General features: G+C 55.1%; 1 protein-coding gene across 2 annotated transcripts; it reads right to left on the reverse strand.

Moving 5' to 3' along the window:
• Positions 1-17962, reverse strand: BCL3 (BCL3 transcription coactivator). Of its 2 annotated transcripts, none has more exons than XM_084771430.1 (9): positions 17901-17962; positions 12608-12761; positions 4244-4352; positions 3049-3253; positions 2880-2968; positions 2622-2699; positions 1110-1277; positions 724-841; positions 1-631 (listed from the first exon to the last, which is right to left on the reverse strand). In XM_084771430.1, the coding sequence occupies exons 2-9, from the start codon at positions 12751-12753 to the stop codon at positions 447-449; spliced, it is 1098 nt and encodes a 365-aa protein (XP_084627556.1). In that variant the 5' UTR covers positions 12754-12761; positions 17901-17962; the 3' UTR covers positions 1-446. The 2 variants fall into 2 exon arrangements, with proteins under 2 accessions (XP_084627556.1, XP_084627555.1); XM_084771429.1 differs by lacking the exon at positions 17901-17962 and adding an exon at positions 15705-16229.
• Positions 17963-22260: the final 4298 nt, after the last annotated feature.

Consider the following 22260-nt stretch of genomic DNA (forward strand, 5'->3'; position numbering starts at 1 on the left):
TATGGTACAAAAATAGTTTATTACAAAAGAAATCTGACCCAAACCTAATAATTTACATCGTGATCAGTGCCCGGCCAGACCCCTCTGTTCCTCCGGGTCCCTCGGGGTGGAGGATGGCAGAGGGGGGGTTGTCCTTTGGTTCCTCCACTTCTGGGATGGAACAAAGAATCGAACATCTAGTAGATTCCAGGCAGGGAACCTGGGTGCCTGAGAAAAAGTGGAGCTGAAAGTCCCAGGGCGTGGGAGGAAGGAGACTGCGGGACTATCTGTGCTCGGAAGTAGGTGCCTGTGCCTCGGTGCAAACCTGGTCCGGAAGATTTTGGGGAGTAGGGGGTGGGGTGGGTGGGGGGGAAGCAGAACAAGGTTCTCACAGTTTCCAGAAGAGTGGTCCCCACAGGGCAGGGAGGCCCCCTCCTCATGAGTCCGGGTCTGCCCCCCCATCCGTCTCAGCTGCTCCCCGGAGCTGGGGAGGGAGCCACGGGCAGGCCAGGGCCCCGGAGGACCCCTGGGAAGGGCAGGAAGGCTGGTGGGGATGCAGCTGGGAGGAAGAAGTTTGGGGGGGTCACGGGGAAGCCAGGAGGATCCTTTGGGGGAGACAGCGAGGGTGAGGAGTTTGGAGTGGGCTGGAGGCCTGCGGAGGAGGGAGAGAGAGCCGGGTTAGGGCGGGGAGAAGGCGGCTGAGCTGGCTCCAGGGGTCCTGAAGGCTCCGGGGCGGACTCTCACCGTTGCAGTTGAGATGACTGGTGCTCTCGGGGGAGGTGGTGGCACTTTGGTCTGGGGATGGCTCCGGCTGTGACCCTGAGGCAGCCCGAGAGGCCTTTCCCCTTAGGATATCAATCACCTGTGGGAACACGAGGGTCACCCCAAGGCCATGGCGACCCTTATTCGGTCTTTCTCCTGTCTCGGTGTCAAGGTGTCCCGGTGAGGATGTGCAGGCAGGCACTTCCTTTGCTCTGTGACTCAGTTTCCCCTCAACCACCTCCCATCCAGGCAAGTGCGTTTACTTCCCCAAGCTAAGCTTATGCCCCTCGCCAGGCCTGCGCAAGCCTCTCCCCACCCCCCCCCCGGTACCCCCAGCCAGACCCCCGAGCACTCACTCGCTCACTCACCCTGCGGCTGCGCGCCACCATGAGGGGCGTGTCATTGTTACAGTTTTTGAGGCCGCTGTCAGCCCCGCTACGAACCAGCAAGCGCACCAGAGGCAGGAGCCCGCGGCCCGATGCGGAATGGAGAGCCGAGCTGCCGGAGTACATCTGAGCGTTCACGTTGGCGCCGTGCTGTGAGACAAGGGGGGGACGGGACATTCGAGTCAGGAGCCCTGTGAGCCAGTGACCTCACTTGGCCTGGGGTTAGCTAGGGGAAGGGGAGTGCTGATCACAGCTGGGTGACCCCTGCCTGGGGTCAAAGATGATATAATGCCCGTGATCCTAGCACATGGAGAGTGGACGCATGAAGGTCAGGGGTTCGAGGTTAATCTGAGCGACAAAGGGAGTTCTAGTCCAGCCTTGTTTGTTTGTTTTTTTGTTTGTTTATTATTACTATTGTTTTGGTTTTTTGGAGGCAGGGTTTCTCTGTGTAGCCTTGGCTGTCCTGGACTCACTTTGCAGACCAGGCTGGCCTCGAACTCACATCAATCCGCCTGCCTCCGACTCCCGAGTGCTGGGATTAAAGGCGTGCGCCACCACGCCCGGCTTCCAAATCTGATTTTTTTAAAAATTTCTTTTTAAAGGGGCCAGGTATGGTGGCATATGTTCAAGGCCAGCCTGGTCTACATAGCGAGTTATAGGACAGCCAGGGCTAAGTAGTGAGACCCTGCCTCAAAAATCAATCAATCAATCAAACAAACAAACAAAAAGCCAACCAGCCAAACAAACAAAAATTCCCCCTTCAAAAACAAAAAACAAACAACAACAACAACAACAAAAACCAAAACAAAGACAAAATAAAAAATAAAAAAATAAACTTGAGGGAGGAAGAGCACTGGCTGCTCTTCCAGAGGACCAGGCTTTGATGCTCAGCACCCACATGGCAGCTCACAACCATCTGTATCTCTCCAGTTCTAGGGGTTCCGATGCCCCGTTTTTACCTCAGGGGACACTGAAGGCATCTGGTGCACAGACTTATATGCAGGCGAGACACTCATGCGCAGTAAAAAAAAAAGAAAGAAAGAAAGACAGAAAGCGGGGTGATGACAGCACCCAGTACTTGGGAAACGGAGGAGGGTGGATCTGGCCTGGTCTACAAAGCGAGTTGCAAAATAAATAAATAAATAAATAAAAGAAAGGAAGAAAAGAAAAGAAAGTTGGGGGCTGGAGAGATGGCTCAGTGGTTAAGAGCGCCGCCTGCTCTTCCAGAAGTCCTGAGTTCAATTCCCAGCAACCACACGGTGGCGCACAACCATCTATAATGTGATCTAACACCCTCTTCTGCAGATAAAGCACTCATACGCAATAAATAAAATAAATAAATATGAAAAAAAAAAAGAAAAGAAAGTTGAATTTGCAAACGAGATGCTGAAGGACTCAACCAGGGTCTGAACTGGTAAATGGGATCCAAGCCAGGGGTGAGGTAGCAGCTGGGCAGGCGCCAGCTGTGCGAGGAACCAAAGATTGGGTACGAACCAGCAGCAGCAGCTGCACCATGCTCAGGTTGTTGTTTTCCACCGCGTGGATGAGTGGGGACCGGCCGCTCTTGATATCCTGTGGGAGGACAGGTGTCTCAGCCTCTCTGTGCAGCCTCTGAGCTTCCCTCCCTTTGGTCCAGCCTCCGGCTCCTTAGATACTCGAACCGCGCGGTGCACTGGCGCCCTTTGCTAGCTCCGCCTCCTGGGCCACATTCCCCGCCCCCTCGCTCCAGGCCACGCCCCCCTCATCGCTTACCACTGCGTCGATGTCCGCGCCACGCTCCAGGAGCAGCCGGACCGTCTCCTGGCACCCGGTGTTCACGGCCACGTGCAGGGCGGTGAGCCCTGAGGGAGGGGAAGCCGCAGTCACGTCTCGGCCTGGGCTTGGATGCTGGGGACTCACCCTGTCCCCTCTGGGGACTCACCTTCATAATTGCGAGCCTCTAGGTCCACGGAACCCGGGGCTGCGCTGTCCAGCAGAGCCTGCAGGCACTTGGGCTTGCGGTGCTCGCACGCCAGGTGGGCTGCAGTCTGGCCATGGCGATCCAGGGCCATGGGGCTAGCACCAGCTATCACCAGGAGCCGGACCATATCTGGTATATCGATGATCACAGCGAGGTGGAGTGGGGTCTAGGGAATAGTCATATGAGGAAATCATACACCTCGGGTTTTGTTTTGTTCGTTCGTTCGTTTGTTTGTTTGTTTGTTTGTGTCTAGGAATTGGAAGCATCTGACATCTCTCCTAATTCAAGAGTCGAATACTGCTGTGTCTTCCTCAGACCCTGGAAGTTTAACGTCAATAGAGTTGTATTTGGTTGGGGGTGAGGAGATTTTGGGAGATAGGGTATCCAGAAGTGCATGCTGACCCCAGACTTGCTATGTAATCCCAGCGCTCGGGAGGCAGAGGCAGGCGGATCACTGTGAGTTCGAGGCCAGCCTGGTCTACAAAGCAAGTCCAGGACAGCCAGGCCTACACAGAGAAACCCTGTCCGGAAAAACAAAAAAAACAAAACAAAAAGAACAGATGACCTCGAATTCTTGATGTTTCTGCCTCTACTTCCCAACTTCTGAGATAAAAGGAGTGGACTGGCATGATGGTTTTTTGTTTTTGTTTTTTTTCCAGAGCTGAGGACCGAACCCAATTTAGGCAAAGTGCTCTACCACTGAGCTAAAACCCCAAACCCTGGCTTTTTTTTTTTTTTTTGGTACCTTTAATTTAAACATCTATTTACTTTGTGTGAATTCATGAGTATGTGTGTGCCACGGTGCCCTTGTGGAGGTCAGAGGACAACTTAAGGTAGTGTGAGCTTTCAAACTCAGGTTGCCAGGGCTGGCGGCAGACATCTTTACCAGCCGAGCCATCTTACAGCTCCCCACATCTTTTTTTTTTTTTTTAAAGTATCTTGCTGTGTAGCCCAGGCTGGCCGCAAGCTTTCTCTTGTTCATGCTCAGTTCACATTCAGTCTCCCAGCTCCCCCCTGCATCTCTCCTCTGGGACACCTTCCCCTCCCCTCCTTCCCTCACCCCTGCCCCCTCCCCACCCCGCACCCCCCGCCCCACCCCCCACGTCCCAGAAACTAGAACCCAAAGGCCCAGCTCCAGGCTTCCAGCCCTACTCACCTGCCGCAGGTTGTTATGAACATCTACTTCCTGGCGCCCAAGATAGAAGAGGGTGAGTATCCGGTAGAAGATTTCCATGTTATTCTGAACCACGGCGATGTGGAGAGCCCTGAGGGGCACAGGAGTGATTGCTGGGATTAGGTGCTGGTCGCTAGGTTGTTGAAGGTGCTGTATGGGATGCTCTCAGTCACTTTTTAACAACCCCGGGAAAGCGTCCCCCCCCTCCTCCCCCAGCATCATTACAGCCTTGCGGGTGGGCAGGGGAGGATGTTGCTGGAGGGGCGTGGGGAGCGGCGTGGGGAGGGGCGTGGGGAGGGGCGTGGGGAGCGGCGGGGAGGGGGACGGCGGCTCTCTGGCGTCCATCTGCCCTGTCAGACCCTCGCATCATAGTCAGAGGAACATTTTCAAGTATCCCTTCACCTCCAAGCTCCTCACGTGATCACAGGCCCCGTGTGAATTATTTTAAAACTGGACAGGGAGTCGGGCGGCGGTGGCGCACACGCCTTTAATCCCAAACACTCAGGAGGCAGAGGCAGGCGGATCTCTGAGTTTGAGGCCAACCTGGTCTACAGAGTGATTCTAGGACAGCCAGGGCTACACAGAGAAACCCTGTCGCAAAACAAAACAGAGAAACCCTGTCTCAAAACAAAACAAAACAAAAACAAAAACAAAAAAACACTGAAACTGAGAACAACCAAACCAAACCTAACCAAAGCAACCGACCAAGCAAAAAACAAAACCCAACCCAACCCCAAACAAAACAAAACAAAACCCCCCAAAATGGACAGTGTTTGGTTTCAGTGGTGCTAGGAACAAAACTCTTCTATTGGCTAAGCAGGTGCTCTACCACTGAGCCACGCCCCCAGCCCCTCACTGGGGGATTCTAGGCAGGGGCTCTACCACTGAGCCACACCCCCAGCCCCTCACTGGGAAATTCTAGGCAGGGGCTCTACTACTGAGCCACGCCCCCTGCCCCTCACTGGGGGATTCTAGGCAGGGGCTCTACCACTGAGCCACGCCCCCAGCCCCTCACTGGGGGATTCTAGGCAGGGGCTCTACCACTGAGCCACGCCCCCAGCCCCTCACTGGGGGATTCTAGGCAGGGGCTCTACCACTGAGCCACACCCCCAGCCCCTTACTGGAGGATTCTAAGCAGGGGCTCTACCACTGAGCCACACACCCAGCCCCTCACTGGGGGATTCTAGGCAGGGGCTCTACCACTGAGCCACACCCCAGCCCCTCACTGGGGGATTCTAGGCAGGGGCTCTACCACTGAGCCACGCCCCCAGCCCCTCACTGGGGGATTCTAGGCAGGGGCTCTACCAGTGAGCCACACCCACAGCCCCCACCGCCCAGCCTGTGCCCTTTGGTTTTTCAATACAGGGTTTCTCTGTGTAGCCTTAGCAGCCTTGGACTCCAGAGCTCACAGAGATCCTCCTACCTGTCTCCCTGAGTGCTTGGATTACAGGCAGGCGTGCACCACCCCTCCCCCTCCTCCCCCAAAACAACATTATGATGGAGAATTCAGACAGAAAGTGACTGCAAGCTAGACAGCAACGGAGCAAAAGGGAGAGAGGGGAGGGCATGTGGGTCTGCCATAGTGCCTCAGCAGAGGCAGGGGTGAGGGCGGAGAGCCCTACAGATATCTAGGGAAACTGTTCCAGGCACACTGAATCACCTCTGCATAGGCCCCAGAAGTAAGTGTGGCTGGTAGGTCTCAGGCACACAGCATGGAGCCCAGTGGGTCAAAGGAAATGGAAGAGGAGGACAAGATGAAATAACCTTGGGATGCTGAGGCAGGAGGATTGCCAATTTGAGGCCACCCTGAGCTACATAGGTAGTAGACCCAAACCCACTCACATAGGGCCTATCCATTTGTGATGTCTGACGCCTGTAATCCTAGCATTCAGGAGACAGGAGGATTACCATAAGGTTGAGGACAGCTTGGCTGATTTGGTGAGATCAAAGACAATCTGAGTTACAAAGTGAAATCCCATCATAAAGGAAAAGAAAATCAGCCGAGCCTGGTGGCGCGCACCTTTAATCCCAGCACTCGGGAGGCAGAGGCAGGCGGATCGCTGTGAGTTTGAGGCCAGCCTGGTCTACAAAGGGAGTCCAGGATAGTCAAGGCTAACACAGAGAAAACCTGTCTTGAAAACTGCACCCCCTCCCACCCCCCAAAAAAAAGAAAAACTAAGAGGCAGAGGGAGAAAGAAAGAAAGAGATGTTGTCTGCACCGGACAGGATGCTTTTCCCTGCCCAGTGCCTAGGAGGCACCTGACAGACAGCAGGTGCTCAGCGATGAGAAACGCATCCCACTGGTCACCCTGGGTGCTGCCTGACCACTTCCGCAGCCTTCCCCCGGCCTGTAGCTTCCTCATCTGTGGCACGAGGCATGTGATTGCATTGTCAGGTCTCTGCCACACAGCAGGTTCAGCCTACAGCTGAAGAGATCCCAGGGCTGTCCCGGGAGCACAGGCTTTGACTTAAATGGAGAAACAGGCCAGGTGTGGTGGTTCACACTTTTTTGTTTGTTTCCGTTTTTCCAGACAAGGTTTTTCTCTGCAGCGTTGGCTGCCGTGGAAATTGCGCTGTAGACCAGGCTGGCCTCGAAATCTGAGGTCCACCTGCCTCCTCTGCCTCCAAGTGCTGGGACAAAAGGTGTGTGCCTGGTAATTTACATTCTTTTTTTTTCTCTCTCTCTCTGTGTAGCCTTGGCTGTCCTGGACTCGCTTTGTAGACCAGGCTGGCCTCGAACTCACAGCCATCCTCCTGCCTCTGCCTCCCTAGCGCTGGGATTAAAGGTGTGCGCCACCGCGCCTGGTGTGATTTACATTTTTAACCCCAGCTCTTGGGAGGCAGAGGCAGGAGGATGTCAGTGAGTTTGAGATCGGCCTGGCCCTACCCAGTGAGCTCCAAGCCAGCCAGGGCTACAGACTGAGACCCTGGCTCAAAAGAAATGAAATAAGGAGGAAGAAACCATATGGGATGTGGCCCCCGGCTCTGGGGCTGGATGCTACCGTATAGAATTGTCCTTATAGAGTGAAGGGTCCGTTCCCCAGCTCAGGAGGCCTTCCGTTCCCTGACAGTTATCTCCGCTGGAGAAGGCTGCTCCCTCCTCACACGCTGAGGAGACCTGAGGAGACGGGAGCAGCTGATGCCTTGCGACTGGTCACTGCCCCAGCTTCTCAGCACCCCCCCATCTAGCAAGGCCACATTAGCCTCACCATTTCCTGTGAGACGTCTGAAGTGCTCCTTAGACCCTAGTGTGCTCCCCACCGAAGGACCTGCTCTCTTCCTGGGGATCCCAGCCTGGAATCGCCGTTCAGAGCAGAGGTCAGACAGAAGCTATGCAGCTGTTGGTGCGCGGGGACAGAAGAGGGACAGAAAAGACTGACTGCCTGTCCTTCATTTTACATAGCTGTGAGTGTGGTGCATGTGTGTGCGTGTGTTCCTGTGTGTGCAGGTGCGTGTGCACACACCAGCTGTCCTGCTCTGTGCTCTCCACCTCACTTTTAAAATTTTTTCCCCCTCCGAGACAGGGTTTCTCTGTGTAATCCTGGCTGTCCTGGAACTCACTCTGTAGACCAGACTGGCCTCGAACTCAGAGATCCACCTGCCTCTGCCCTGTACTGGGATAAAAAGTGTGAGCCACTATACTTGGCTTTTATTTGTTTGTTTATTATTCATTCACTCATTCATGCATTCTGCATGCATTTATTGTGTGTGCACGCGTGTATAAGTGCAAATGCGCTACAGCACATGTGTGGAGGTCAGAGGACCTGCAGAGGCAGAAAGATCTGAGTTTGAGGCCAGCCTGGTCTACAGAGCGAGTTCCAGGATAGCCAGGACTACACAGAGAGACCCTGCCTCAACAAAACAAAACAAAAAAGGTTTTGGATGCAATAGAATGATAGAGCCCCTGCCTAGAATCCCCCAGTGAGGAGCTGGGGGTGTGGCTCAGTGGTAGAGCCCCTGCCTAGAATCCCTCAGTGAGGGGCTGGGGGCATGGCTCAGTGGTAGAGCCCCTGCCTAGAATCCCCCAGTGAGGGGCTGGGGGCGTGGCTCAGTGGTAGAGCCCCTGCCTAGAATCCCTCAGTGAGGGGCTGGGGGCATGGCTCAGTGGTAGAGCCCCTGCCTAGAATCCCCCAGTGAGGGGCTGGGGGCGTGTCTCAGTGGTAGAGCCCCTGCCTAGAATCCCCCAGTGAGAGGCTAGGGATGTGGCTCAGTGGTTGAGCACCTGCTTAGAATCTAGTCTAGGAAGTACAAGGCTCTGGGCCTCATTCTCAGCAACACACACACACACACACACACACACACAAGAATAACCAAAGGAACCCCTAGGGCAAAGTGCCTGAGCCTGAGCCCGGCTTTCCTTCCCACAATAGCGCCACAGGCCAGGACAGATTACAGTAGGCGAATCCCTGAATCCGGATCCCTACGGTAGGAAGCAAATCGAAATAGAAAATGCCCAGGGTGGGGGGTGGGGAGTGGGGGATGGGGGGCGGGACCTGAGTCCCGTCCTTGTTTGGCTTCTCAGTATCCCTCGGCAGCATCTCCGCAGACTCGCAAGCCTGCCTAGGTCCCTCCCGGCGCGGGCGGGGTTAAGCGAGGGCAGAGGGAGCGAATGATTTCAGAGAAACCGTCTAGGCTTCAGTTCCCATAAACGCGCGCGGGCTGCAGGGGGTGGGGCGGGGCTGGAGGAAGTGGGGACGGGAGGGGCGGCCCAGCCCTCGGACTTCCAGTAACAGGTCTGATGGGCGGGGCTGGGCTTCCTGCTCCCGGGGGAGGGAAGCCTGGCCAGCCGGGGATCTACCCGGCCACCCCCCTGGCACCCTAACTTCCACTCTCTCAATGGGGGAGGAGGGAGGCAGAACCCCAAGTCCTAAGCAGCTTCACAGGGCTCAGCCTTCAGCTGGCTCCTGGTCCACCTATCCTGGCACCCACACCAAAGTCTTCCTTGGGACCTCAGAAATACATTGTCATTAACTCTACCGAACAACCGAGTTCCTCAAGTGGCCCCTCTCTCTTCCGTGTCCCTTGGAGGACACAGGAATACAACAACACTCCAATGTTTACCCCATTGCGGAGGGGGCGGGGAGGGGGGGGACACACACGCTTCCAGGCCCCTCAGGCGCAGGCAACTTCACATTGTTACAGAGGGTTTGGGGCTCAGTTTAAAAAGTTTTACTTGTTTTCTGGAGCATGGGCTGCTAGGCGAGGGGCACAGTCCCTGAGCCCCACCTCACTTCCAGTTTAACTTGCTATTCTGTTTTGAAATTCGTTTTTCTTTTTAAAATGCACGGAGCCAACTCCTAGTTCTGCGATTACTGGTGTGCATCTCTTTCCCCACTCCCCTTGAAGATGGAAAGAACCCCATACCCCAGTTCCCCCCCCCCTCCCCTCACTGCCTTGCAGAAAGATTTTCCTGACCTCTTAGGGCTTCCGCTGTAGCCCAGGCTACCCTCCAGCTGGAAGTGATTCCCCACCCCCCCCACCCCCCGCCCCGAACTTGCTGGGAGTATTGCAAGCTTGAGACACATCATGCTGCCTCCCCTCCCCCTACACCCCACCCCAGGTCTTGCTTTCTTGAAAGAAGTCAAGGCTGGACCAGAGGCTTCTGGTTCTCTGGGATCTGGATTTAAGGTGCCTTGCCCTGCCCTGCCCTGCCCTCCCCCAGCCTGTGTGAAGTGGGGTTGGTGGCTGGCGCAGGCAAGCTGGGGCCGGGCTTGCTGCCCATTCCGGTAAAAGCCCCAGCGGAAGGGGTTAAGGTCGGAGGGAGCGCCAGGAGGGGCAGGCTGAGAGTGAGTGCAGGGTGCTGACGTGGGGGAGGCAGAGCAGCTGGGCTGCGGTCAAGTAGTGCGGTAGGGATTTCCCCCAGCGGCAGCTGAGGCAGAAGTGTTTGCGTTGGGGGGGGGGGGGGAGGGGGAAGGAGGGGCTGGGACTGGAGACAGCTCAGCCCTGAGGACAGAAACAAATTAAACCTCTTCAGCATCTGGCCCCAGGGTGGGAAGCAAGAGGTGATCGAGCCCTTTAAGGACCTCTGACACTTTCTCCGGCTTGAACTCACGTGGTAGCCTACCAGCCTCCCCAGGGCAGCTCTGTTCAAACATTACCTACTCGGGTATTGAGCACTTACTGTTTGCTTGCCCAGCCCCGTTCTGTGTGTTTTGTGTATACAGCGTTGTGAAAGGTCTATGACCGGGCCTGGTTTCCATGCAGAAACTGAGGCCCCACAACAGCCAAGAGGGTTCTTTAGCACTCACTTAGGCATGTGCGAAGACTGAGGCAGGAGGATTGCTGTGAGCTATAACCTGGCCTGGGTTACACAGTGGAGACCCTGTCTCAATTTAAACGCTTTAATCCCAGCACTCAGGAGGCAGAGGCAGGTGGATCGCTGTGAGTTGGAGGCCAGCCTGGTCTACAACGTGTGTCCAGGATAGCCAAGGCTACACAGAGAGACCCTGTCTTGAGAAACCGAAGAAGAAGAAGAAGAAGAAGAAGAAGAAGAAGAAGAAGAAGAAGAAGAAGAAGAAGAAGAAGAAGAAGAAGAAGAAGAAGAAGCAGCAGCAGCAGCAGCAGCTGGACATGGTGGCACAGGTCTGCAATCTCAGCCTCGGGAGATGGAATCAGGATCGAAGTTGTTCTAGGTTACGCAGTGCAGGGCCAGCCTGGACTACATATGCCCTTTACTCAACACAACAAAGTGTTTTATCTTCCCCCCCCCTCCAAAAAAAGAGGTGCCTACTTATGGCTCTTGTTTTTACAGAGAGGGAAACTGAGTCATAGAGGAGGGAGAAGCAGCCAGCTGAGCTTCACACCCACGTTGACTGTTGATTGAATGGCACTAGTCAATCGCACTAACGTTCGTTATATGCTCCGCCCGGGGCCTAAACCCTCCCCTGGCTTAGCAGATACCCGAGAGATAAGTCAGAGGATTGGGAAATCAGCCCAGTGGGCTTTGACCATGAGAGAATGACGCGGGACTGGAATAGAAGTGATCCAAGGTTGGAAGGAAGTCAGGGAGGGAGCCGCCGCCGCGCAGCTTTTCTCCGTGTGAGTCGCGCCTGAAGTGCATGAATGTGAGCCCGCACACAACCCCCGAAAGCACACACTACGGGCCCAACGCACAGTAACAACAGTGCTGTACAGTGCTCAAATGGCTTCCGTGGGGCTGGGCATGCGACCTGGGCCTCGTGCGGGCTAGACAAGCAAGCACTCTACCGCTTCCCTGCCCCCTCCCCCACCCCCACCCCCACCCCCTCCCCCACCCCCGCCTGCCCCTATCCCCCAACCCCCATCCCCCACCCCCTGTTTTGTTTTCTCCAGCCTCTGCCCTTTGTCGCCCCCAAAGGAGGCTCACAGGTAGAGGTGTATGCTATCACACTGAGCTCCAGCCAATGTTTACTGATATATAACAGACCAGACTCGAATCTCACATGTGTGTGTGTATGAGACACCTCCAGAAAATCAGCAGATAAAATACAGTTCCCAGAGATTGGGTGTGGTGATGCACGCCTTTGATCCCAGCACTCGGGAGGCAGATGGAGGTATTTATCTATGTGGGTTTGAGGCCAGCCTGGGCTACAGAGTGAGTTCTAGGCCAGTTAGGGCCATATAGTGAGACTCAAAAGTGTGTGTTGGGTGGAGAGGGTGGGGAGGGGGCAGGGACGACTAGAGAGATGGCTGCTCTTCCAGAAGACGCATAGGAGCTTACAACCATCTGTAACCCCATTTCCAGGGGGATCTGATGCCTTCTTGTGGCCTCCTCGGGCACCGGGCATGCGCATGGTGCACAGACAGTCTCATAGACAAAACACCCATATACATAAGTAATAATAAAACAAATGAAAGCAAATATATATAGCTGTTATATTTGGATTATGGTAAAAATTGAGAGGTTGGGGCTGTGGGTTCCTGTTAGTGCAAGCACAAGGTTCAGTCTCCCACCCCCATAACTAAAAAGAAAAAAACAATTACCGCTCCCCCAAAACAGTCCTAGCCAATGAGTGCTCTTTTTTTTTTTCTTTTTCTTTCTTCTTCTTTTTGTTTTTGTTTTTGTTTTTCGAGACAGGGTCTCTCTGTGTAGCCTTGGTTGTCCTGGACTCACTTTGTAGACCAGGCTGGCCTCGAACTTACAGTGGTCCTCCTGCCTCTGCCTCCCGAGTGCTGGGATTACAGGCGTGCGCCACCACGCCTGGCCCCCAGTGAGTGTGCTCTTAAGTGCCTATTTTCCATAGGAGGAAATTGAGGCTCAGTGATGGTGAGGGTCCTGCTCGGTGCCAACGAGCCATGGAGGCAGAGCCTAATGTCCCCGTGTTGAGGGTCTGAGCTCCTCCACCACCACCACCATTGGTCACTCACGTGTCTCCATCTTCATCTGCACGGGTAGCCATGGCGATGTCAGCTGAAAGGGGGTGTTCCATGGGGCACACCATGGAGTAGAGGTGCGTAGGCAGGTTCAGCAGCGGAAAGGCGGGGCCCACAGTTGGGGTAGAGTAAATGGGCATCAAAGGTCCTGGATAGAGCAGAGACAAAGGGAGGGCACAGGTGAAGCCACACCCACAGACCCTCAGCCAGGGGGTGGGGCCCTTCAGGCCTTGGCCACACCCACAGACCCTCAGCCAGGGGGTGGGGCCCTTCAGGCCTCTGTGTGTGTGTGTGTGTGTGTGTGTGTGTGTGTGTGTGTGTGTGCGCGCGCGTGAGCGCACGCCTGAGTATATTTTATGTGCACCACATTTGTGCGTGTGCCCATGGAGGACAGTAGAGGGCGTGCCAGACTCCCCGGATTTGGATCTGTGTTTTGTTTTGTTTAACGTTATTGTTGTTGTTGGTTTTTGTTTGTTTTAGCTTTGGCTGTCCTGGAACTCACTCTGCAGACCAGGCTGGCCTCGAACTCACAGATATCCACCTGCCTCTGGCTCCCAAGTGTGGGAATTAAAGGTGTGTGCCACCACTGCCTACCTGGGTTCTGGATCTGAACTTGAGTCCACTGCAACACAGTTAAATACACTTTTTGTTTTGTTTTGTTTCCTGGAGACAGAGTTTCTCATGTAGCCTTGGCTGTCCTGGACTCACTTTATAGACCAGGTTGGTCTTGAACTCACAGAGATTTGCCTGCTTCTGCCTACCTGGAGGGGGGGTCACAGGTGAGTGCCACCTGTGCCCAACTCAGTTAAGTGCTCTTAATTGCTAAGTCATCTCTCCTGTGCCAAGGTTCCTTTCTTCCAAAGATCTATTTTTAAGCCGAGCATGGTGGCACACACCTGTAATCCCGACACACTCAGGGAGGCAGAGGCAGGTGGATCTCCATGAGTTTGAGGCTAGTCTGGTCTACAAAGTGAGTTCCAGGATTACCCAGCCAGGGTTACCCAGAAAAACCCTGTTGTGAAAACAAAACAATCTATTTTTAGTTGTTACTTTTAAAATGTGTATTAGTGTTTAAAAATGTGTATGGATGTTTTGCCTCCGTGTGTTCCACATGCCTGCTGATGCACTCAGAGGCCAGGAGAGGGCATTGCACTCCCCAAACTGGAGTTACAGGCAATTCTGAGCTGCCCTGTGGATGCTGGGACCAAGCTGGGGTCCTCTGCAAGAACAGCAAGTACCCTTAACTACTAACCCATCTTTTTAACCTCGAACCCTTCTCTGAAACACTGGGTCCCTATGTAACCCCGATTGGCCTCAAACTCATGGAGATCCTCCTGGCTCAGCCTCCCAAGTGTTGGGACTACAGGCATGCACATCCATACTTGGCTGTCCCAGGTTCTGTGCGCTCCTCAAATTTGGTCCTCAAGGCCCAAGACGACATTCTTTTGTTTTGGTTTTGTTTTTGAGATAGGGTTTGTCTGTGGAGCCTTGGCCGTCCTGGCCTCAATTTGTAGACCAGGCTGGCCTCGAACTCACAGAGATCTACCCGCCTCTGCCTCCTGAGTGCTGGGATTACAGGCGTGCGCCACCACAGCGCCTGGTTTAAGACATTGTTTTTCATGCCCCTCCTCTCAGCCACCCCCATCCCTTGTCCCCATGCCTTCCTGTATCTCCTCTCTCTCGCGCAGACCTCTGACTTCCATCCACAGAAAGGACCCTTAAGGACAGAGAAAGCCCTGTCACCAGCCAGCAGGAGGACCCCAGTTACAAGATTACACTGTTGAGTAATTTTTGTAGCCGAAGGAATTCCTGGTGGGCTAAATTGTGGGTGTTGGGTGCACAGTAAAACACACAGTGGGTCTGGGGAGCCGGGATAGTCAGAAAGCTTGGCTCTAGAACCCTTCTAGGTAAAACTGTTGGAGCCGGGGCGTGGGTGGCACATGCCGTTAGTCCCAGCACTCCGGAGGTAGAGGCAGGCGGAACGCTGTGAGTTCGAGGCCAGCCTGGTCTACAAAGCGAGTCCAGGACAGCCAGGACTGTTACACAGAGAAAGCCTATCTCGAAAAACCTACAAATAAAAATAATAAAATAAAACTGTTGGGAAGGACCATTGTGCAGATGGGAAAACAGAGAACGGGCTTCTCATTAGGCCAAGGAAGTCCTCCCATTATGCAGCTGATGCAAGAATAGGGTAGACACTGAAGAAACCGCGTGAGGGGGGGCCAAGGAAACTCAGCAGCCCTGGGGTACCTAGCAGATAGTAAGGTGGCTACTGCAGCGGGGTGCCCCTTTCCTTGATATAAAGCTGGCTTCCTGCTCTCTGGCCAGCCTTGGGGTTCCCTTCCTGAAGTCTCACTCTTTGAGGTCCCTGAATCCTCCTCCTCAGACCTCAACCCTTCAGTTTCTAAATTCCTTAATTGTGTTCCCCCTCCTAAAACCCTCAGGCCCCAAGCCTGCCCCTAGGGCCACCTGACCTAGGGACTCTTGGGAACACACACACAATGCGGGCGGGCGCTGTTTCTTGACTCCTCTGCACCTGCAGTGTTGGGGTCCTTGGGGCTATGCGTGTCATCATTTAGAGCTGTGACAAACGGGGGGTGGGGGGGGTGGGAGAGGAGGTGCTCAGAACCCTAATGCCTTTCTCGCAATCCCTATGCCCCCTGAAATCTCGGTTCGCAAGATTTTAAGGTAGCAGCCGCCTTAGATCTCTGGTCTGTTTCTACGCCCCACTCCCCCATATCTGTATACAAGAACCCCAGTTTCCAAGGACTCAAACATCTCGTCCCTCACAGCCTGAGATTCTGCATCTCTGGGATGTCGTGGGACCCCATAACTGCGCCACTGGATACTGCTTCTTGACAACCTCCGCCAGGCCATTTGACCCCCGGGCACCCCCGGACCTCCAGTTTCTTGGCGCCCTCATGGCTGAGCCCCAGGGCTTTGCAACCTGTTTCCTAGCAGTCTCTGGGACACCAGTTTCCATCCTAGAGTCCCAGTTACCAGGAACCCCCCCATCTATTTGTGTCCTGTGTTCTGTTGACCTCAGGTGGCCCACACCCGGCCCTGGCCCTCTCCGGGGAAGGCCACTCACCCTGGTAGTAAAGCGCCTCCGGCCTGGCCACGCCGTGGGGGGGCCCAGGGACAGCCGGGACGTCGCAGCTGCTGCTGTGCAGGGCGTCCAGGGGTCCCGCGGGGGCGCGCGGAGCTGCTGGCTCCGGGGCCGCGGGGCGCAGAGGGCGCTTGCGGAGTGGCAGCGCGGCGCCCGGGGCGCCCTTGGGCCGGGTGCGCAGGTCCACGGGCCCCTCGTCCATGGCCCCCGCGGGGCATCGGGGCATCGGGCGGCCCGGAGACGCCGGGGCGCGCGGCGAGCTCGGCACGGGAAGGCGGTCTCGCCGGGCTGCGGGACTTCCCCTGCCGCCGACTGAACTGAAGGGACTTTTGTCAGCCGAGGCGGCGCCCGCCTCCCGCCTCCCCGCCCCCGGGCCCCCGGGGCCACCCGTCCGCCCCAGGGGTTTCCTGGACCCGGGTCTCGAAGGCGGAGCCGGCGCTCCAGGTCTCCACCCGCCGTTCTGCTCAGTGTGCCCTGAACAGGAGCTTGGTCTGGGGTCTGAATCCTTGAAATCTCTCTCAATCTCTCTCTCTCTCTCTCTCTCTCTCCCTCTCTCTCTCTCTCTCTCTCTCTCTCTCTCTCTCTCTCTCCCTCCCTCCTCTCCTCTCCTCTCCTCGGAGGCTAGTCTCGAATTCTCTATGTAGCAGAGGGTGATCTTGAACTTCTTCTGGTCGTCCTGTTTTCACCGCCCCCCCCCCCAGTACCGAAATGATAAATGTATCACTGTAATGTGCCTTGGTCTTTCTTTTCCTTAGACCAGGGGTTATGTAGCCCAGGCTAGCCTTGAACTTTCTGTGCAGTAGACGGACCTCCTGCATGCTAGGGAGCCGTGCTGCTGGGTCCCCTTCCTGAATCCCCCAGAGTCAGTGTTTGCGGGCATCCTCCCCCCTCTTTGATTGTGCCTGGCACTGGCACCCTCTTTCCTATAGTGTTTTGGAGTCTTTCAGCCATCTTCTTTGGTCCCAAGCCTGCCCTGCAGTTCTTGGAGGCCACAGGATTGCTAGGGCATGGATTCAAACCCTGATTCCTACTTCCTCTTCAGGTGACCTTGGCCATGCACTTACCGGCCCCCCCCCCCCACTCGTTTCCTTTTTTTTTTTTCCCCTTTTTGCAACACTGGAGCCTAGGAACTTGCACACGCCAAGCAATCGTCCCAGCACTGAGCTATATCCCAGCTCTCTTTTTTTGCTTTCCATTTTTTAAGAGTAAGCTGCCCGGCCTGGCCTTGCCTTTGCTCTATAGCCCAGGACTGGCTTTGAACTTGGGAATCTCCCTGCCTGTCTCTTGAGGAGATGGGATGGGTGGTCTCGGACTCTTTGTGGGAGTGAAAAGTCCATCCCAGGGCAGGGACTGGTTCTTGGCTGGTGCCCAGAAAATAGCCACCCTCTGCCTTCCTCGTGCCTGCCAGCTCACGGGGCACAGGGTGGCTTTTAGGGGTGCAGGAGAGCTTTGAGGGTGTCTCCCTGCCCGGTCCCTGCACCCAGCCAGAAGCCTCAGAGAAGGCAGCACGGATGAATCTCAGACGCAGAGGGAAGGTTACAGATTTGGAGGCAGATCCTGAGAGACGCCAGTGTAGCCAGGAGAGGGTTAAGAGGCTGGGACAGCAGGCCGCGGTTAGGGCTCGAGGCCAGGCACTGGTAGGGGGTTGGGGGTGCAGGTTGACTCCTTCATCTCTCCCCACTTCCCTCCCCACCCCGAGGAGGGGCTGCCGGGTGGGGAACAGGCCGGGCTGGTTGGGGCCGGGATTCAAAAAGCTCAGGAGCCGGGGAGGCGGGGCAGAGGCTCCGCCTCCTCCTCCTCCTCCGGGTCCGCCCCGGGGCGGGGCCGGAGCTCGGGGCTTTCCCGGACATCCCTGGAGGTGGAGCAGCCACTGGGGTTGAGTCCAGGTCACTGAGTCACAGGGAGGCGGAGGGGTGCGGGGCGGCTTTGGAGATTTAGGGAGGCTGGGGAGCTGGGCACTGCACCCTGCGCTGCAAACCTGCCCAGAGGATTCTCGGGGTCTCCTATTTCTCTCTCTGGATGTTCGGATGTCTCTACAAACCTGTCCCTGCATCCTGTTCCCTGACTTCGCCCCCCCGCCCTCCCCCCCCCCCCCCCCCGACAGGGTCTCTGTACCCCAGGCTGGCTACCAACCAGGGGCAAATCCTTCTGCTTTGGCCTCCAGAGTGCTGAAATTACCAGGTGTGCGCCAACATCTTCATTTTTCTGTCCCTCTTTTGGTCTTTATGCCCTCCGTGCTGTTTCTCTGGGACTGTGAAAGTTGGTTTGGAGCCTGTGAAGGGACTTTGGCCGGCTGAGGCCGCACCCAGGTGGATGGTTAACCTGGTTTGTGGGATTCGAGGTGCCAGGTGACCTTACCACATCCTACCACCTTTTTGTTTCTCTCCAGCTGCCCACTACCCTAACAGTGTGCCATTAAGGTGACTCAGGGGAGAGGCCCAGACCCATGTTCAAATATCACCTGCAAGTCACCTGGGGAGTTGAGTTTGCCTGTAATTGGAGGTTCTCAGAAGCTGAGGCAAGAGGATAGAAAAGCTATGACTAGCCTGAGCTACAGAGTGAGTTGAAGGCCAACCTGGGCTAGCCTGGGCTACAGAGTGAGTTGAAGGCCAACCTGGGCTAGCCTGGGCTACAGAGTGAGTTGAAGGCCAATCTGGGCAACTTCTGAAGACTCTCTCTCTCTCTCTCTCTCTCTCTCTCTCTCTCTCTCTCTCTCTCTCGGATTTATCTATTTATTATGTGTGTCTGCACGCCAGAAGAGGGCACCAGATCACATTATAGATGGCTGTGAGCCACCATGTGGTTGCTGAGAATTGAACTCAGGACCTTTGGTGCTCTTAACCTCTGAGCCATCTCTCCAGCCTGAGACTCCATCTCAATAAAAATAAGTCAAAACCAAAAATGCAGCCTGGGTTTAGAGGTGGACACTGGGTATCCATGGAGGTGGAGGCAGGAGGCCAGCGTGGAGCCCAGCTTTAGCTACTTACAGAGGAAGTTTGAGGCCATCCTGGCCTTCACGGTCGTCAAAATGAAGAAACAGCCAGTGAGAAGACTGCTTATCAGGCAGAACCCACATGCGTGTCCTTTGACCTCCACGCATGTCCCGCCTCATGTGCACACACACAAGTACGCACTAAATAAATAAATGTCATATCTATAGCACAGCAATAGTGCTGTGGTGCAGCTTGGTGGTAGGGCTCTTTCCTGGCGAGCCAGTCCCCTGGGTTCCTGTCCCCAGCGACCTCAGTTCACCTCAGGGTGAACTCAGAGTAGTCAGTCTTCTCTCTCATGACTCGGTTTGTCACCCTGCCTGCCAGCATGTGAAAGGGGTGCTGTAAGGGGAGAGTAAGGAACCATCTTGGACAGGCTAAGGGCTGACTTAGCCTCTGCTAGCCCACTCCTCTGGCTCCCTCAAAACCCAAGACAAAAAGTGAGGGTCTCTTCAGAGAGGGAAGCCGAGGCTGGGCAAAGGGTTTAGGGGGTGACTCTCACACTGCCTGCCACCTTGGGACAAGCAAGGCAGTGGCTTGGCCCTCATGGGTCTGAAGCAGGTGGGCACAGAGTATATGTGCCGGGCTCAGAGGTGCCCACGAAGGTGCTGGGAGATGTGGTGTTAATGGTCCCCTGTGTGAGGACGGAGGAGGGATGGCAGGATCTGGGGAGAAGGGCAAGGTCTAAGGAAGGAGGTGAGGGTCTGAGGGAGGAGATGAGAGCCTGAGGGAGGAGGCGAGAGTCTGAGGGAGGAGGCGAGAGTCTGAGGGAGGAGACCAGAGTCTGAGGGAGGAGGTAAGGGCCTGACAGAAGAGGTGAAGTTCTGAGGGAGGAGGTGAGGTTCTGAGGGAGGAGGTGAGGTTCTGAGGGAGGAGGTGAGGTTCTGAGGGAGGAGATGAGGTTCTGAGGGAGGAGGTGGGAGTCTGAGGGAGGAGGTGAGGTTCTGAGGGAGGAGATGAGGTTCTGAGGGAGGAGGTGAGGTTCTGAGGGAGGAGGTGAGGTTCTGAGGGAGGAGGTGAGGTTCTGAGGGAGGAGGTGAGGTTCTGAGGGAGGAGGTGAGGTTCTGAGGGAGGAGGTGAGGTTCTGAGGGAGGAAGTGAGCATCAATCTGGAAGGGATCTTCAGTGGAGGTCAACTGAAGGAGGAAATCACACGGGCTAAAGGACGAAGAATGGCAGGAGACCTTGTGGGTTTACAATTTTTTTTTTTTTTTAATTTTCTGTTCTTCCAAGACAGGGTTTCTCTGTGTAGCCTTGGCTTTGCTGGACTCTCTTTGTAGACCAGGCTGGCCTTGGACTCGCATCGATCCACCTGCCTCTGCCTCCCCACGCGCTGGGATTACAGGCCTATGCCACCACACACACTGCGTGTTTCCAGATCTTGTATTCACACTTTCTTACTAATTTACTGTGTGTGTGCCCATGCCGTCCGTGCACAAGGGCAAAGGGCCACCTGCAACAGTGAGTTCCCCTCTTTGACCGTCGGGTTCCAGGGATCAAACACAGGTAGGCGGGCAGGCTTGGCGATTTAGTGCCGCTCCCCACTGAGCTGCCTTCCTGGCCTAACGCAGGACTTTGAGGATCTCCTTGGGGAAGGTGTAAGGAGGTGCTGTGCCTGGCGACCCAGCGGAGACAAGCCGAGCCCGGAGACTGAGGAAGAGGGAAGGGAGGGAGGCCTGGGATGGGCCCCGCCCTGCAGCTGTCTCTGATTTCCCAGAATGTTCAGCTGCCTAGGAAAGTCCCATCTCCCACAGCAGCCTCCCCTCCAGTGTCGGGAACGGAGGATGTGGAACCAGGATGCCTCCCCCCCTCTTGTTTCCCCCCTGGCTTTTGGAACCCGAGGCCGGGGAGGACTAGGGCCTCTCCTTTAGGGCCCTGCAGCTTTGGGGGGCCCCCACTCACTGTCAGGGGCAGCCCCTGGATGAGTCCCAAAAACTTCTCAGATGAGGGCTGGGAAGTCCTGCTTGGCGTCTAACCACTCTCCCTCGGCCAGAGAGGTCTCCGTCTCTCTTCAGATCCTTTCTTCCTGGCTCGTGCTTCCTCCTAATTTTTCCCAGGGACAGCGGTGGGGGTGGGGGTGGGGGTGGGGGTGGGGTCAAGGAACCTGGCCCAACAGCTGAGGACCTGTGCCTTGATTTCCCTTCCGCGGGAGGAGGCAGAACGAAGGCCCTCGTGTCCACATCAAATTCTGAGCTTTGTCCCACTTGGGTCAGAGGCCTGGACACAGGCTTTAGCTCTGTGCCTTCGCGAGAGCTGAGTGACCTCAACCAGCCTCGCTCCTCTCATCTGCAAAATGGGCCAACTCAAGAAAACACGTTTTTCTTTTCTTTTCTTTTCCCACCCTTAAAAAAAAAAATGTGTGGGGCCGGGTGGTGGTGGCGGTGGCCAAGCACTAGGGAGGCACTGTGAGTTCGAAGCCAGCCTGGTCTACAAAGTGAGTCCAGGACAGCCAAGGCTACACAGAGAAAAACCCTGTCTTAAAAAAAAAAAAAACCACCAAAAAATAGATAAATAAAATAAATGTGTGTGCTGGACAAGCGGGGGTGGCTCACGCCTTTAATCCCAGCACTCGGAAGGCAGAGAGGCAGGCAGATCTCTGAGTTGGAGGCCAGCCTGATCTACAGAGCAAGTTCCAGGATAGCCAGGGCTACACAGAGAAACCTATCTCAAAACAAGCAAACAAACAAATAAACGAGTGCTGGGATTAAAGGTGTGCACGGCCACTGCCCGGCCTCTACCTAGTGTTTTTTAACTTTAAGGTTTTTTTTTTCTTTCCACAATTGAGTTTAGGTCCTGCGCTTGGTGGGGCAAGTATTTTACTGACCCGCACTTTCTCCCCAGTGTGATGGCTTCTCTTCCATCTGTCTCTCGTTTGAGGCAGGGTCTTGCTATGTAGTTCAGGCTGGCCTCAACCTCTCCTTCCCCGTAAGCCTCCTGAGTGCTGGGACTGCAGGTGTAAGCCACTGTACTGGGCTTTTACTTACTTACTTACTTATTTATTTATTTTTATCTTTTAGCTTTGTTCATTTTATGCTTATGTGTATGAGTGCTTTGCCTCCATGTGTGTCTGTCTATGCACCATTGGCAATCCTGGTCCTCACAGAGGTTGGAAGAGGATGCCAGATTGGGTCCCTGGAGCTGGAGTTACCAATGGTTGTGAGGCACCATGTGGATGCTGGGAACTGACCTTCCGGTCCTCTGAAAGAGCAGTGGTGCTATTGGCAGCTGATCCATCTCACCTGTTCCTTTGTTGTTTTTCTGATGTGAGTCGCTATGTCATTGAAGTTGGAACTCTCTATGTATTCCAGGCTAGACCCAAACCATGCCTCAGTTTCCTAATATCTGGGATGACCGGTGCCCTGTCTGGCCACATTGCTTGCCAGTGGCCAGAGCCTTCTTGTCACCTTTTAGGTACACAAATGAGACAGAAGGGCTAGACCATTCTAGTCAAGTTCCCACTGGAGTCAGCACACTTATCGCTGCCACACCTTGTGAAGAAATTCAGCTAATATTTCTACTTGACCTGGCCTCTAGCTCTTCTGGTAGAGT

Source organism: Acomys minous (assembly GCF_964271855.1).
Source record: "Acomys minous genome assembly, chromosome: 20".
In the NCBI taxonomy this organism is placed as follows: Eukaryota; Metazoa; Chordata; class Mammalia; order Rodentia; family Muridae; genus Acomys; species Acomys minous.